This window comes from Ceratotherium simum, chromosome Y (assembly GCF_057802395.1).
Source record: "Ceratotherium simum simum isolate JZ-2026a chromosome Y, ASM5780239v1, whole genome shotgun sequence".
Classification (NCBI taxonomy): domain Eukaryota; kingdom Metazoa; phylum Chordata; class Mammalia; order Perissodactyla; family Rhinocerotidae; genus Ceratotherium; species Ceratotherium simum.
In genome coordinates, this window is record NC_141941.1 from 1,227,188 (window position 1) to 1,244,823 (window position 17,636).

Here is a 17,636-nt window from a genome sequence, read left to right on the forward strand (position 1 = left end):
CAGCTGGGGTATGGGTCCAGGGGACAGTCTCGGTGACGTAGGGGCTCCTGTGGGGTGTAACCCAGAAGGGAGCTCTGGGGAGACGAGTCCTGGGCCGACGGGAGTGGGGACAGGCTTGGCTCTTGTGTTCCCTCTGTGACCCCATTTCCCAGGATGTTGCCCCTATTACCCGCCGCCTGGGCTGCTCCTGATGTCCCTGGAAAGGAAGGAAAGAATGCAGAGAGGAAAATGGACAATGTGACCACGTTCCAGGGGAACCTTTCAGCTCTCACTAAAGTCCTGACTGCAGATATTTAGCTGCAGCAAAAATAATACAATTGAAAATAGTTTCAGAGTCCAAGTCCACGAATGATTTGGGGGATGTTTGCTGGCTGTGGAGACCAAAGGAGGCATCATTTCAGACAGCGTGTTAGAGATCCTGAGCCGTGAATGTCAGTCAAACGCTCTCCTCTCTGCTGCGGGCTGAATTGTGTCCCCTCAAAAGATATGTCCACGTCCTGACCCCTGGAACCAGGAATGGGACCTTATATGGAAACAGGGTCTTTGCAGATGTGATTAAGTGAAGGATGGAGATGAGGTCATCCTGGATGAGGGTGGCCCTAAATCCAGTGACAGTGTCCTTATCAGACACAGAAGAGGAGACACAGACACAGAGGAGAAGCCACATGGAGACGGAGGCTGAGATGGAGGGAGGCGGCCACCAACCCAGGGACGCCTGGAGCCCCAGAAGCTGGAAGAGGCAGGAAGGACCCTCCCCTGGAGCCTCCAGAGGGAGCACGGCCCTGCGACACCTTCATCTCAGATGTCTGGGCTCCAGGACTGGGGGAGGGTGAATTCCTGGGGTTTAAGTCTCCAGTGTGGGATCATTTGTTACAGGAAATTAGTACACCCCATTCTCCCCCTGTTTGAGGGGACCAGAGATCCCTCAATCCATAAAATGGAGACTCAATGGTGGTGAGTGGTGAGCATACTGGTTGTGGCTCAGATCCACAGCCGACGGTGTAAGGGTGGGGTGGGGGCGTAGGCTATTTTCAGGCTCCGTGTATGTCGGGGACAGAAGGAGGGAGCAGAAACCCAAGGAGCAGCCATAAGCTGTGTCATCCCCTTAATCAGGCTAATAGGATTTTCTAGGATCATCGTGTTTGGCTCACTACGGGGTCTCCAGCAAGGAGCTTCTGGCAGGAGCACCGAGTGGCTGGCTGTCCCCTAGTTTGCTCACAGACCCACCGTCCCTGAAGTAGGACAACACGGAGACCCCCAAAGCCAGGCTGACGTGGAAGAAAATGAATTCCCCGGAGGATCAGGCCTATGATCTCCTGAACACATATGCAAATGGCTTCATGGTCTCCCAGGTAGGAGCCTGGGGAGGACGTTCCACTGGGCACACCGGGATCTCACAGACGGGAGCCGGGGGAGGAGGATGGGGATTGACCGCTTTATGGGTACAAGATCTCCCTTGGGGTGATGAGAATGTTCCGGAACTATGGGTAGAGGCTTGGCTATTGGGACATGGGGCCCTTCTGGGGACCTGTCGACAGTCACGGGTCCCGTCTCAGAATGCTGCTTTAAAAGGTTAAAATAAAATAGGCTTACAAAGGAGACAATGGATATTGAAATACAGGTATTGAAATATTGAAAACATTTTGTGAGAGAGTAAAACAGGTTCTTGTCTGTTAACATGCTAAGAATAAGGCGGTGCATTTAAAACAGAGGCACAGTTTGAATGTTCATCCAGAATGTAGTATTTCATCCCTTCTTGGGCTGAATAATATTATGCTGCCTGAAAGAGCCAGACGTGGAAGCCCACATGGTGTAGGATTCCATTGATGTGAAATGTCCACAACAGGCAAATCCACAGAGACAGGGAGCAGATCAGTGGTTACCAGGGCATGGAGGAAGGGGGCCAGGGAGAGACTGCTTAGTGGATATGGGGTCTCCTTTGGGGGGTGATGAGAATGTTCTGGAACTCAATAGAGGTGATGATTGTACAACATCGTGAATGCGCCAAATGCCACTGAATTGTTTAGTCTAAGATAGTTGATGGTGAATCTCGTGCTATGTGAATTTCACATCAATAAAAATAGAGGCAAGTGAGAGTGAGATTTTATATTTTAAGGGTACCCCGGGGTCAGGACATCACAGTCGGTGGTGGTCCTTGGCAGGACACACGCACCTAACATTGGAAATCCAGTGGATTCTGATTCTCTGTGTGAGGGTCCACGTGTTGAACGTCTCCGTGTGCAAAGGTGTATGGATGTCGATGGAAGCAAAGCGTTCATGGCTTGCTTTATGGGGTGAGGATGCCTTCTCTGAGGGAATAGCGGGATTCCTCCAGGCTTTCTTGAGTGAACCTCCAATTTTGAGAACACACAGCTGCACAACCACCAGGCAGAGAGACGCCCAAAGAATGGCAATCAGTGGGGTGTGAGGGTCTGTAACAGCAGGGCTGGGTGATGGGTGCAGCCTGGGGTGGGTCCAAACACACCAGCATCGTGGAGCAGTGTTGGATGCCGGTGGCATTTCGAGTTCTGTACGTGAAGATATCGGTGGCTTCTCTTGGTCACAAAGTCAGGGTCCTGTAATACTGGTTTGTGCTTACTTCGTAATGGGAGGGAGTGCAAAGGTTCAGGTAGTGGCTACTGAAAATTGAAGTGAAGTGTCTTCCCTATCCGAATTCATGGATCCCCCGAATCCCATCCAGAGACCCAAAGGGTTAGGAATACCTCTGTTAGAGCCATTAGGATACGGAAAAGGAGCATCCTTCTACAGAAAACATAGGAATTTGCTGCCTTTGCTTGAAAAAAAAGTGACTTACTTGTGCTCCCATAATGTCCCCAGCCAGCTGGGGCTGCTTGCTGTTGGTTCACAATGGTTTTGAGTGAGTTATAAATCTTGGGAGGAAATTACTTCAGTAGACATGATACCATGCCCTCGAGTTGTCACGAGTTTGATGGAAGAAGAGCTAATCCAACTGGAGTAGAATAAAACTTAGTATGACCTTCACAGAACAGCAGTTAATGCAACCTCAGTTGGAAAAGAATTAATAAAATCTTAACAGCACAGGAGCTAATATGACATTAATAGAATGAGCTAATGCACCCTTAATGGAATAACAACTGATACAACCTTGACAAGAGTTGATACAATGTTAATAACATAAGAGTTAATGTAGCCTTAACAGAACAAGAACAGACACAATCTCAGCAAGAGTTAATAGAACCTTAGTAATAGAACTTTATGAATAAAACTTTATTGATAAACTTGATAGAACTTTAATACAGTGGTTCTCAAACAGGGAGTTTGCTCCCAGGGGGCACTTGGCAGTATCTGGGACATTCTTGGTTATCATTCCTGGGATAGGACATGCTCCTGGCGTCTGATTGGTGGAGACCAGAGATGCTGGTCCACACCCTACAGTGCATAGGATGCCCCCACACCAGAGAATGGTCCAGCCCCAAATGTTAGTCGTGTGGGGTTGAGAAACACCAACTTCCTCAGTTAAGTCAAATAAAGACAGGTCTTCTTTTTATTTATGTCCACGTGCTGTTGAAACAGCACCAATCGTAGATATAGAGTAAGTCCTGTGGCAGATACACGGCCACAGGAAGCCGTCTTCCCGTGTGGGACATTATGGAGCCGTCTCTCACAGCCAACCTCAGCGAGGCCGCCCGAGCCTTGGCACTCAGGCAGAACTGTGTGCAAGAGAAAAAATGCATTGACGACGTATTGATTTTTTATAGTTTTTCTATTATTTGAAGGCATTACCTATTCACTTCTTTAGACAGAGGGATAAAAGAAGAAAAAAAACAAACAATTTTAAGACTCTAATGCCACTGTGTGGGAACACCACTGACTTCTTAAAAAGAAAAAAGGAATGCATATATTTCCATGCTGGAAAATTGAAACACCATATGCAGAAAGGTTCGGAATGACAAGGGAGAAGGTGCTCCCTGTGTCCCCTTCCCCGACTTTCTGCCCCCGGGGAATCACTGTTAACAGAGACCAAGAACAGGATTTTGAAAACTCACGTGTGTTTGCACGCAGTTGTGTGTGTCCCTCAGTCCCTCGGCTGGCCTTCTGTGTGTGGACTGTAGATTTCCTTCTAGAGAGCTTTACTTCCCAGAACAATTTCAGAGTGATGCTGTTTTGGGCGTGACGGGAGGTTTAGTGAGGACGGACAGGGCAGGGAGGATGCTCTAGAATGTAGACCTGCTCAGGCTCCCCCTTTCATTGCTCCCCCTGGCTGGCCCGCCAGTGAATGGCCCTGTTGGACCCTGTGTCTACACTGGCAGCCCCCACCGAGCCCTGGGCCTCACCTCCCTAGGGACCAATCTGTCCAGTAGACGGTGTCGCCCCTGGACAGCTGGTTAACCCAAAGCAGGACTGCCCTCAGCACTTGGAATAGTGGGAACAGATGCTTCCTGGTGCACGGCGGAAGCATCATTTAAACAAAAATTAAATTGTGATAAAATAAGCATAACATAAAATTGACTATGTTAACCATTTTTAAGTGCACAGTTCAGTGGCATTAAGTATATTCACATTGTTGTGCACCCATCACCACCGTCTATTTCCAGAACTTTCTCATCTTCCCAAACTGAAACTCTGTCCCCATTAAACACTGACTCCCCATCCCCTCCCCCAGCCCCTGGCACCCACCGTCTACTTTCTGTCTCTATGAATTTGACCTCTCCAGGGACCTCATAGAAGTGGGATCATATAGTACGTGTCCTTTTGTGAATGGCTGATTTCAGTCAACATCATGTCCTCAAGGTTCCTCCGTGGTGTAGCAGGTGTCAGAATCTCCTCCCTTTTCATGGCTACTATTCCACTGTACGGATGGACCACACTTTGTTCATCCATTCATCCATCCGTGGGCACCGGGGTTGCTTCCACATTTTGACTATTGTGAATAATGCTTCAATGAACACAGGTGTACAAGTATCCATTAGAGCCCCTACATTCAGTTCTTTTGGGTCTACACCCAGAAGTGGAATTTGTGGCTCCTATGGTCGTTCTGAGTTTAATTTTTTGAGGCACCACATACCGTTGCTCACAGCAGTGCAGCGTCATTTGCAAATGCATCCCTCGCGCCCCGAGGCGTGTGCCTCTGTGAGTGTGGTTCTCAGGAGAATGAAACCTGGCTTTGGTTTCTGCCGCTGCCCCGAGGTTCTCTTTGCCGCCTGCGAGCTGGGAGTGTTCGACCTTCTCGCCGAGGCCCCAGAGCCCCTGGACTCGGCTGCGGTGGCTGCACGTCTGGGCACCAGCTCCCATGGGACGGAGCTCCTGCTGGACACCTGCGTGTCCCTGAAGCTGCTTCGAGTGGAAATGAGAGAAGGAAAAGGTAAGCACGCTTGACATTTTGCAGGAGGCTTTTACTGTGTCTGTAAAGGACCAGAGAGTGAGTGTTTTCAGCACTGTAGGCCATTGGTCTCTGCAGCAGCTGCCCATCAAAGCAGCCAGAGACATTATGTAAATGAATGGGCGTGGCCAGATGCCAATAAAACTTTATTTACAAACACAAGCAGGGGGCCAGATTCAGCTCACGGGCTAGAGTTTGCTGACCCCTGTTCTAGAGGTTTCCGCATGCTGGTGTGCCATTGATACCCTGATGAGTTATCCAAGGAACAAGACAAAAATGTGAAAAAAAGTCGCAAGGGAGTCATTTTCCATCAAGCTCAATTTATTATAAAAAAAAACTTTATTGTTAAAAAATTAAATTAGAGGGTTGCCATTCATCATGAGATTATTTTTTCCTAATTTTGGTGCAGAAGCAGCTTTTCTCTTGTGAAATATGGTGATGGTGGCTTTTTCTTTGAAACATCCTTACTCTGCAAAATTCAAGATTGTCAACCCTGTGTTGATTGTTCAGATCATTTTTATAATTTTTTTGATTCGTGAGATTGCAGAGGCTGGAAACCATTGCTTGAGGTGACGCACAGAAGAACAGGGGTGTGTGCCGGACTCTGGCAATGTGGGCGGTGGCCTTTTTGCTTACAGCAAGGAGTCGAAGGCCTGTTGGGATTCTGGGTGCAAAGATTGGGGATGGCTTAACGGGATCAGGAAGGTGTCATTTGGGTGATGACGGCTCTCAGGTAGCCGGGCTTGGAAACACACAGGCGGCAGGCTGCAAGGTAGCCGAAACCACCAGCAGCCACACCCCTACCGGTGCGGCTGCCCCACCGGCCACACAAACGACCAGTTGTCCCTCTTGCTTTTCTCAGAGGCTCTGCTCCCTGAGTCCAGGGGCCGGCGGGTGGTTGGGGCTCGGGACAGCGTCCACACGGTCCCGGGAGGGAGACTTTGCCTCCTGCTGATGCTCAGCCCAGGCTGGTGAGAAGATAGACGAGGGTGCAGGCCGGGAGGCTCTCGGGCGCCCGGCTTGGAGGCAGTGTGACTGGAGAGCGTGTCCCAACTTCTCCGGGTTCTGCCCACGTGCGTGACCACAGGCGTTGGGCCGGTGTGGACAAACCGTTCAGACATAGTGAAAGGTTAGGGCCTTCTTCTTCACCAGCAGGGCAAGCCGTGTTCTCTGTTCTCAGAGGCAGGTGAAGGGGCTCATGCCAGGAACAGGACCACGGTGGAATCCGTGCTAAACCACGGGGCCTCCGTGGGAACCGGGTCTCACGGAGAGGAAAGCAGGGAGTAGGCTCGGAGAACCCGACTAGCGGTTTTTGGAAAGGTGGCCCTGAGCTGCCCAGGTGCATCCCCTGGTCGGGACGAGGCTCCCCCGGGTGGGAGATGGCGGGATGGGGTGGCTCACAGCCAGGGGCACCTGCTGTTTACCGTCTGCAGGTTATGGGCTGGGACCCTCCTGCAAATTGTTGGGAAGATGTTGGCGTGCTCCCAGGCTGGGGCCGCCTGCCGCTCAGCTGAGCTCTGCAGAAAAGCAGCCCTTTCTCCTCCGTCTTTCTTTCCCTCCATGACCAGGGCGTCACCCCATTTGTCTATTTTTAAATAAGTTATTTCAAAGGGCACAGGCTGTAATCTAGGGTTTCTCTGAGGCGCATTTGCCCCTTCCACCCGCTCCACCAGATGTCCCGATGGGATTTGCCAAAACTGAACCCAACAGGTGCACGGGCTGCCCCCTGCCCCCCGGTCACCCCGCTCCTCCAGGATGAGCCCCCAGCTGCTCGCAGGCGAGGATCGTGTTTCGATCCTGATGCTGCTGATGCTGGTGACGGCGTGTGGTGAAGACTTGAAATGCGACTTATTTTTCTGTCCTTTCTGTGTGTTTTCAGCTTTCTATGGAAACACAGAGCTGTCCAGCACCTACCTGGCCAGGGCCAGCCCCACGTCCCAGCGCAACATGCTACTCTACATGGCCAGGACCACCTACCTGTGCTGGGCCCACCTGGCCGAGGCTGTGAGGTGGGCGTGGTGCCTTCTGAGCCCCAGGACCCCCCGGCGCCACTTGAGCCTCAGGGCGTCAGAGGAGTCTAAATGCTGGGTTTCTCCTAGAAGCAAACACGGCACCGCTAGGTTTGGAAATCCGGAGCGGATGTCTGAGACCACCTAGTGTTGACCCACGGAATTCACTTAATCTCAACCTGTTGTGACATAAAGTCCTTGTGGTTCAATGGTCTCCAGGGGAAAGTAGAGGGTGCGAGTAAAGAAGGGAAGCTGGGGAGATGGTTCAGCACAAAAGAGAGGCTGCCATCATTGTCATGGGTTTGTCCACACTGGGTCTCTCAGTCTCGGTGCCACTGACATGTGGGGCTGGACCATTCTCTGTTGGGGGGGGGATCCTGTGCACTGTGGGATCTGAAGCAGCGTCCCTGGTCTCCAGCCACCAGGTGCCAGAAACATCCTCCAATTGTGACAATAAAAATGTCTCCTGGGGGCAAAATCACCTGCAATTGGGAACCACTGAGTTAGGTAGATAGAAATATAGATAGATGATAGATATTGATAGATAGATAGATACAGATTGATAAATACTGGTAGATATACAGATAGATGATAGAGATAGACAGATAGATAGATAGACATAAATAGACATAGATAGATGGATGACTAATAGATAGATGATAGATAGAGAGATAGATAGATGATAGATAGATACAGATAGATAGATAGATAGATATAGATAGAGAGATATATGGATAACAGATAGATGATAGACAGGTAGATACATACATAGATGATAGATATTGATAGATATTGTTAGATAAATCAGATAGATAAGTACTGATCGATATATATAGATGATAAATATTGTTAGATGATTGACTGATAATATTGATAGATATTGATACATAGATATTGATAGAAGATGGTAGATATTGATAGGTAGGTATAGGTAGATGATACATAAGTAGATGGATATACAGATAGATAAATGATAGATAGGAGGGTACATAGATAGACAGATAACAGACAGATGAGAGAGGTAGGGTGTCTCACGCTAGGTCAGGGTTTCTCAACCTCACATACCGGATTCAGGACTGGGTGACTCTCTGTGGGGGGCGTCCTGTGCGCTGTGGGGTAGTGTCCCTGGTCTCCACCCACCAGAGGCCATGACCACCCTCCCTCCCCAGTGGTGACAAACAAAACTGTCCCCAGACACTGACAGATGTCCCCTGCGGGGAAAGAATCACCTCCAGCTGAGAACCACTGCTCCACATTTTCTTTCTTCATTATTTTAACCTAAACTATGTCTTGCACCTACGGTAGCTTCACTGTGAAAAACCTGGGGCCAAGTTTTAATGTTTCTTTTGGAAAAGATACAACTCATCATACTCATGCTTATAATCATTATTGGACTTCATATTTGTTGTCCAAAATCACACACTCACCTCAAGTGAGTGTGTCCAGGCGGCCCAGGGGTGGAGTTGTCCTGGGGAGGGTAGGATATCTAGATTTTAATGACATCTCCCAATTTTTTGATGTTGGAACTCATTCAGTTAAAAAAAAAAAAATTGAGAGGACCAGAGCCAGCGCACCAGGAGCTGGAGACAACCCAGGGCTGCCCATTGGGTCTCTGCCCACAAATAACAGATGACCCCCAAATCTCTTGAGGCCTTGTTGGACCCTCTGGAGTCCTTCCCAGTGACTTCACTCCCTCGTCCCATTTGTGGAAGGAACCAGGAGTTGGGGCACTGGGGACGGATGCTCTTCTCCTCCTTCCTGCCCTATGCTTCCACACGAGGCTGCCTCGGGTGGATTATGTGGGTCCCACACCTGGGCACAGATTCCTCCTTTCTGTGTTTTTCATGCTCTCATCATCGCAGTCTCCTGCAGGTCAGGTGGAAAAGAGATGACCCATGTGACCGCAGGCTGAGCAATCTAATATCCCTGAGAGGAGTGGGGGCTGGTTCTGGTGGTGCCAGAGGCTAGAACCAGGGTGGAAGGGGAACAAGCCACAGGGGGAAGGTTCATCTTGACGCCAGGGAGCTGTCCAAGATGGGACAGGATGCCCAGGGAATCCTTCAACCCTCTGCAGGGGAGAGGAAGCAGCTAGGGGTAGATGAGCTGTCCCTCCAGCTGTGGGTAGACCAGTTGTCCCGCCAGCTATGGGTAGACCAGCTGTCCCTCCAGCTGTGGTTTGACTAGCTGTCCCTCCAGCTGTGGGTAGAACAGTCATCTCTCAAGCTCTGGGTAGACCATCTGTCCCTCCAGCTGCAAGGTGCTTCCTACCCCCAGATGCTTGGTAATGAATCACTCTGAACCTCCACGACCCCTGATTACACATCATTTGCACACTCTCTTTAGACTGTCATTAAATTTCATTGCTGGGGCCTGCCCAGTGGTGCAGCGGTTAAGTTCACGTGCTCCACTTCAGGGGCCCGGGGTTCACAGGTTTGGATTCCGGCCGCAGACCGACACACCGCTTGTCAAGCCATGCTGTGGCTACATCCCATATAAAATAGAGGAAGAGGGGGACGGATGTTAGCCCAGGGCCAGTCTTCCTCACAGAAAAAAAAAATTTCCTTGCGTCCTTGCTCACATCAGAGCGCTGAGCTACATGGGGACTCTCGATTACACACTAGGAAAACACTTGTGAGTGTGTTCAGCTACGTAATTGTTTGCTGCTTGTTCCAGCTGAGATTTGAGGGGAGGATCTGTGGCCAGCTGTAGAGATGAATTGATGATGTTCAATGCATGTCTAAGACCTTGAGTAACAGCCCCCCTCCCTGTCTCCAGAGAAGGGAAGAACCAGTATCTGAAGGCGTTCGGCGTTCCCTCCGAAGAGCTCTTTACGGCCATCTACAGGTAACGCCACGCACCGATGCCCGTGGGACCCGGCTGATTTTTAAAATACTTACAGGGCTGAATAAATGTGTCCAAGTAGAGCAAAACAGAAGAAAGTGGATGTTTAAGATAAGACTGAAAAAGAGGTTTTGCTGTTCTGATGTTTGTGTCGATCAATTTCCGGAGTGGACGAAAATGGTCTTCCCTTCTTGGGACTCTACGAAAACCCAACATTTGAGTAGAAAAATGAGGCTCAGTGTTTGATGTGGCCAGAGTTACCCGGGGATACCTCAGTTCTTTGTTCTTTCCACACCCGGATGCAGATGTGCTGTTTGCATGGAGCTCTGGGATAGACATTCTGGGAGGGGGATGAATGGATGGCTATTGCCAGGGCTGCTAGCTGGCCGAGGGGTGGTGTAGGAGAAAGCGAAAGGGGCGAAGTTCCCCTCCACTCTCTCCCCTCCGTTTCTCCTCTCCTCCACTCCTATCTCTTCCTCTCTCCCCCTCTTCCTACACTGAGACCAAAGCCACAGAGCTGGCTCCGGAGAGGGGACAGAGAGAGGGGACTCTGAGGAACGAGAGCCCGCACACCCAGAGATCTGTCCCGCTCCTCTTACACCCTCATCCCTGCCATCTTCCAAGACCCCTCCTCCCTCCACAGTCTCTGCCCCACCTCCCTGAGTTCCCACCGTCCGCAGCCCTTTCTCCAGCGCGTGTGGAGGGCCTCCGGGACTTGCAAAGTAGACCAGATCATCTTGCACTCGGCCATGTGGGGTGGGGGGCACATTCGTTTTTATTTTTAAATTATTTTATGGAGGTCATTTTGGCTTATAACATTGTGCAATTTCAGGTGTATGTTATTATATTTCAGTTTCTGTATAGACTGCATCGAGCTCACCTCCAATAGTCTAGTTTTCATCTGTCACCATACACATGTGCCCCTGTATCCCTGTCACCTTCCCCCACCCCTTCCCCTCTGGTAACCACCAATCTGTTCTCCTTGTCTATGTGTTTGTTTATCTTCCACATATGAATGAAATCATGCAGTGTTTGTCTTTCTCTGTCTGGCTTATTTAATTCAACATCATACCCTTAAGGTCCATCCATGTTATCAGAAAGAGCACAATTTTGTCTTTTTTGTGGGTGAGTAGTATTCCATTGCATATGTATACCACATCATCTTTATCCATTCATCCATTGATGGGCACTTGGATTGCTTCCACATTCTTGATTGCCTTACTTAGAAAGCATCTCAACTCCTGTTCTGGTGGAAATGGACTCCCCGAGCGGCCTCCAGGGAGAATGATAATTAGTTCCAACCATATTAAGGTCTCTAGGAGTGCGGTAGATGCTGGTGGCTTACTGAGGGCTCCCGCCATCCCCAATCATATACTTCTACACCAGCGTAGGTTCCATTTCACAAATGCAAGGCTTACACACGTGCCTGGGGGACACAGCTCTTGGCTGAGCAGAGGGTCACCTGTGTCATGGTTTATGATGACCGCACCAGAGTTGGTGTGATTTTGACCAGCGTGCTTTCGCATGCCAGGTCTGAGGGCGAGCGGCTGCAGTTCATGCGTGGTCTGCAGGACGTCTGGAGCGTCAACGGGAGGAGTGTGTTGGCTGCCTTTGACCTGTCTCCATTCCGTCTCATCTGCGACCTCGGTGGTGAGCGCGGCCCCAGGCTTGGAGCTATGTTTCCAATTCTGTATGGGGGATGTGTTAACCCTGGTTTTAACAGTGCCCTGTAAGCTAGTGAAGGAAGGAAATGGAAATCCCATTTAGAGCAGTGTTGAAAGTCTTCCTTGCACATCCCGAAGGCTTCCTGGTCCCAGCTCCTCACCGTTCGTAGCCATGGCTGAAAGGGGCAGAGGGTTGGACAGAGCCGTGGCTGCCTACAGGTTCTTGTCTGCCTGTCACCTTCTGTGTCCACTTCCAGGCTGTTCCGGGGCTCTGGCCAAGGAGTGCGTTTCCCTGTACCCTGGATGTCAGGTCACCGTTTTCGACATCCCGGAAGTGGTCCAGACGGCAAAGAAGCACTTCCCATTCCTGGAGGAAGAACGGATCAGCTTCCGTGAAGGTGGGTTTCCACGTGGTGTCTGTGTCCATGGGGAACCACAGACGCATCCCAGGGGGTCAGGAGACGCTGGACATTTATGAGCAATGACGGATGTTCAGCGTGGCTTCCTCAACCCTCCAAATAGCCCCCTCAACTTAGAACTATTATTCATGATGGATGGAAAGCCGTGTAAAGTATACTGTTTTCTTACAATTAATTCTTTCTTCAGTATTGGATTGCATTGAATAGTGTCCCCTCAAAACTCGTGTCCACCCAGAACCTGTGATCTTGTTTGGAAGTAGGGTCTTTGCAGACGTGATTAAGTGAAGGATGGAGATGAGGGTGTCCTGGAGGAGGGTGGCCCTAAATCCAGTGACAGTGACCTTATCAGAGACAGAAGAGGAGACACAGACACAGAGGAGAAGCCACGTGGAGACGGAGGCAGAGATGGGAGGGAGGCGCCCACCAGCCCAGGGACGCCTGGAGCCCCAGAAGCTGGAAGAGGCAGGAAGGACCCTCCCCTGGAGCCTCCGGAGGGAGCACGGCCCTGCGACCCCTTCATCTCAGATGTCTGGTCTCCAGGACGGGGGGAGGATGAATTCCTGGGGTTTAAGACCCCAGTGTGTGGTCATTTGTTATGGCTGCACCAAGACTCTTCTCCAGGTATCTAAATCCAAAACATTTATGAGTGACAATGAATGGAGTGGGCTGAAGGCAACATCAAGGCACAACTGCCGACTCAGAAGATTAAGGAGACTCAGCCATTCTGGGGCTCAGAGACCACGGCAACTTTGCGGAAAGCTGGGATGGCTCTTCCTCTTCCCTGGGGACATGGCGCCCGGCTTCCTATGATGTTCCCTCTCTCTCAGGAACTGTGGTCTGACTGGCAGACACTCTCTGCCTCCGTTTATAGGGGAGAGTGACCTTTCGTGGTTCTTTTTCTCTGCTGGCTCAGAACGAAAACACCAGGCAGGGCTGTCAGCCCCTCCATTCTTAGTTCTGCTGTGAATTCGCTACTGTTCCCTCATGAGCTCCGACGTTCATGGCATTGGGGGTCTGAGGAGTAGACACCCCTGAAATATTTACTGACCAGGGTGAGGAATCATCTCCTTCTGATCCCTCTGGATCTGACAGGCTGGGATGGGGCTGAGGCGAAGGCTGTTGGTCATGGAGGGAAAGCTGGTGTGTCTTGCCTCATCCTCAGGCCTGGGTTCTCTCCCTTGCTGGCTGGACACAGATGGCCCCCGAACATGGCCACCCCCGTCTTTCTTCATTGAGTGGAAGAAAATCCTTTCTCCTGCCCTGTCTCGTAGGGGAACGTGTGTGGGCTCCATATTTCCTGGAGCCCCAGCACAGCGGAGAGATAATGGATTGGCCATTTGTCATCCAACACGCAGTCCCGAATTCCTGTGAATTTGCAGAATATAGAGAACGGACCTGCTGAGTTAACCCTGTTGGCACAGGGCTATCGAAGGGCTCTTCCAAAATCGGTACTTATTTTGCAGGAAAAATATTACGAGAGTCGAGTGTTGGACTCCACCTGTGCGTAGAGTCTCTCTTGGGCATTTCTCCTCAATCAGGAAAATGTATGTTGACTGTGGGTTCAGTTCAACCCATCACACAAGAGCCACTGACCGACTGCCTGGGGGAGTCCTGAGATCTGTGGCTTAGGTCTGCCTCAGGAGCTGTTCACACAAGACCTTAGAAAATAAAATAAAGATAAACCAGTTTCCAGATCTGATGGAGGGAAGGGGCCCCAGACGTCATCCAGGATTTTCTTGTCTCCCCCCATGGTTCTTTTTGCTCAGGGCTGGGTCTGCAGGTCACGGGATGGGGAAGGCACGGCCCACCCAGGTGACCTTTCTGTACGGGGTGCTGGGTGAGTGGAGCGGGATTTAGGCTGACCCCGGGCACCTGCCCTGTGTTGCAGGGGATTTCTTTAAGGACCCGCTCCCAGAGGCGGATCTGTACATCCTGGCCAGGGTCCTGCACGACTGGAGCGATGAGAAGTGCTCCCAGCTGCTGGCCAGAATCCATCAGGCGTGCAAGCCAGGTAGGGTTGCAGGGCTGCGTCCCTGGGCACTCACCAGTCAATTCAGGGCGGGGTTGCCGGGGTCTCATTTGGACGCCGGACACTGAGGTCATGTCCCGGGTCAGTGTGGTCATCCTCCCAGCCGGCTTTCCTTCCAGACGAGTGGTTAAAACAAAAATGGTGTTAACACCCATTCTGTAGCTAATCTCAGCTAAAGATGGAGCTGGTCAACGGCCGTGGCCCCTGGGTGGCCTCGTCTTGCCACGATTTATCTTACGGAGCTTAGCCGTGTGTGTGATGGACACTGCCCAGCTCTCCTCGGGGGCGGGGAGGGGTGGTCCAGCCATCTTCGTGGGAAAAATTAAGTATTTCCATTGTTGCTTGAAATCTGGAAATGGCCCTCAAATCGCTCTCAATGGCGCCTCCCAACACCCGGATTTTGAGGGATTTGTGAGGCCCTGTCCCGGCCATCTCAAGATGAGGTTGGCTCAAAGTCATCTTCCTAAGGTAAAGGCAAAGTGGACAGCTGCCCACCTGTGCGTTTAGGGCACGGGCTGTCCACGGTGGTGGGATGGGTCCTCCATCTGTCTCCCACGGCCTTGAAGGGGGTGCACGCCTCGCCCGGTTAGACAGGGGCTCCTGGCACACTCAGCTTTTGTCACCCGTGCAGAGCCGGCCAGCGCCCGGGGGCCGTCCCTGCAGGCTGGAGCTGAGAGGGCCCGGGGGCGGCAGAGCTGGGTCCCTTCTGCAGAGGAGGACGCAGGATGCCCGGGGCAGTGGGGAGCCGGCGGGCTGGGGGCGTGGACAGGGACAGGCAGCGGGGAGGAGGGGTCCTCAGGCTGGGCGGCCCCCCGCTCACGCGCCCCTCTGTGTGTCCAGGAGGCGGCGTCCTGGTGATCGAGACCCTGCTGGACGCGGACGGGCGGGGGCCGCTGAGCGCACAGCTCTGCTCGCTGAACATGCTGGTGCAGACGGAGGGCCGGGAGCGCAGCGCCGCCCAGTACCGCGCGCTGCTGGCGCGCGCCGGCTTCCGCGACCCCCGGAGCCGGGGGACCCCGGGGCGGCCCCGCGCCCTGCTCGCCAGGGCGCCCGCCCCGCCGCCGCCGCGCTGACCCGGCGGCCCCGCTGTACTCCAGTGCGCTCCAATGCAATCCACTCTAAGTCAGGCCACTCTTAATTCACGTTAATGCAAGTTATTCTATCTTTAATCCATTTTATTCTTAATTTTAATGTATTTAATTTAATTTTTCATTTTAATTTTTTTAATTTTTCATTTTAAGTTATTTCATGTTTCATTTTAATTTATTTCATGTTCATTTTAATTTATTTCATGTTTCATTTCAATTTTATTTTTAATTTTATTTTCTTTTTAATTTGTTATATTTTAATTTTAATTTAGTTTCTGTTTATTTTAATTTGTTATATTTTAATTTTCATTTATTTTATCTTTTATTTTAATTTATCTTTAATTTATTTTACTTTTTATTTTAATTTGTTATATTTTAATTTTAATTTATTTCATTTTTAATTTTAATTTATTTCATTTTTAATTTTAATTTATTTTATTTTTAATTTATTTAATTTTTTACTTTAATTTGTTATATTTTAATTTTAATTTATTTCATTTTTAATTTTAATTTATTTTATTTTTTATTTTAATTTGTTATATTTTAATTTTAATTTATTTTATTTCATTTTTATTTTAATTTATTTCATGTTTAATTTTAATTTATTTCATTTTTAATTTTAATTTATTTTGTTTTTCATTTTAATTTATTTTATTTTTTATTTATTTTATTTTGTATTTTAATTTATATTTTAATTTTAGTTTACTTTATTTTTATTTTAATTTATTTTATTTACTTTTTTTTATTTTTATTTATTTTATTATTTAATTTATTTTTTATTTTAATTTATTTTATTTTTAATTTATTTTAATTTTAATTTATTTTATTTTAATTTATTTTTTTACTTTATTTTATTTTTATTTTAATTTATTTTATTTTATTTTGTATTTTAATTTATTTTTCATTTAATTTTATTTTCCCCCCCAGCTTTGTAGAGACATAATTGACAAACAAAAATAGTGTATACTTAAGGCATACAACGTGATGATTTTATGCATGTACACATTCTGAAATGATCGCCACAATGAAGCTATTAACGTATCCATCATCTCACTGAGCCACCATTTTCTTTGTTTTATTCTGTGTGGTGAGAGCCCCTGAGGTCTCCTCTCTCAGTGAATTTCAAGTGTACAGTACAGTGTTATTAACCAGATTCACCCGTGGATCCCTGGAACTTCTTCCTCTTCTAACTGGAGCTCTGGACCCTTTGACCGACCTCCCGGTCTCCCCACCCACAGCCCCCGGCCACGCCTCTACACTCTGTGTCTGTGAGTTCCACTGTTTGTAGATTTTGTCTTTATTTTTACACGTGGCAGCTGCATTTCACAGACTCCACTCCAGGCGGCGTGGACCCAGAGTCCAGCTCTGCCGCTGACTGTGGGCAGAGCCCTCTCTGTGCTGAAGATGGGCCTGGGGTCCACCTCCCCGTGTCTGTTGGAAGCCACTCCGTGAGTGGTGCCCTGGCACAAAGGGGCGTCTCCATCCATGATGGTGGTAGAAACTCGTGCTGATGCAGCATTGGCCATGCCTTCCAAGTTACCTCGTTGAGCTCCGTGGCTTCTCCGAGATGCCATTTGAGTAGTGAGAAGGGTCAGGCTGGGAGAGTCTGCCCATCTGTCTATCCTATTATTAATCTGTGCTGGTATCTCTTCATAGAGCCACTGCTGGGGACTGAATGTGTGTCCCCAAATTCATGTGTTGAAGCCCTAACCCTCACTGTGATAGGATTAGGACAGGGGCCTTTGGGAGGTGATGAGGTCATGACGGTAGAGCCCCGTGAATGGGATTAGTGTCCTTATAAAAGAGACCGCAGAGAGCTTCCTCACCCCTTCTACCACGTGAGGACACAGCGAGAAGATGATCATCTTGAGCAAGGAAGAGGGTCCTCACCAGACACTGACTCAGCCAGCACCTTGATCTCGTATTATAGCCTCCAGAATGGGACAAACAAATGTCTGTTGTGTGAACTGCCCCATCTGGGGTGTTTATGATAGCAGGCTGAGCTCGCTGAGACAGCCATGGAGAGGGCACTCAGGCATTTGCCATCTGATTAGATCTCGCCCCTTCTGTGCATACGGGAAAATCGGAAGATGCTATGAAGGACGAAAGGATTACACGTCTGCTGGTCCCACACCCATTCCTTGCTGGGGCTTTTCCAATACGGCAGCAAGGGTGTCCACTTCTTGTTTTCCTCTTGTCTACACTTCAGTAAATGATTTTCTCT

General features: G+C 49.4%; 1 protein-coding gene across 1 annotated transcript; it reads left to right on the forward strand.

Moving 5' to 3' along the window:
• Positions 1-1,179: 1,179 nt before the first annotated feature.
• On the forward strand, positions 1,180-15,397 carry LOC147911599 (acetylserotonin O-methyltransferase-like). Its single transcript, XM_087427829.1, has 8 exons — positions 1,180-1,352; positions 5,170-5,344; positions 7,242-7,371; positions 10,147-10,215; positions 11,744-11,862; positions 12,134-12,274; positions 14,184-14,306; positions 15,165-15,397. Exons 1-8 carry the CDS (start codon positions 1,284-1,286, stop codon positions 15,395-15,397), a joined length of 1,059 nt encoding a protein of 352 aa, XP_087283955.1. The 5' UTR covers positions 1,180-1,283.
• Positions 15,398-17,636: the final 2,239 nt, after the last annotated feature.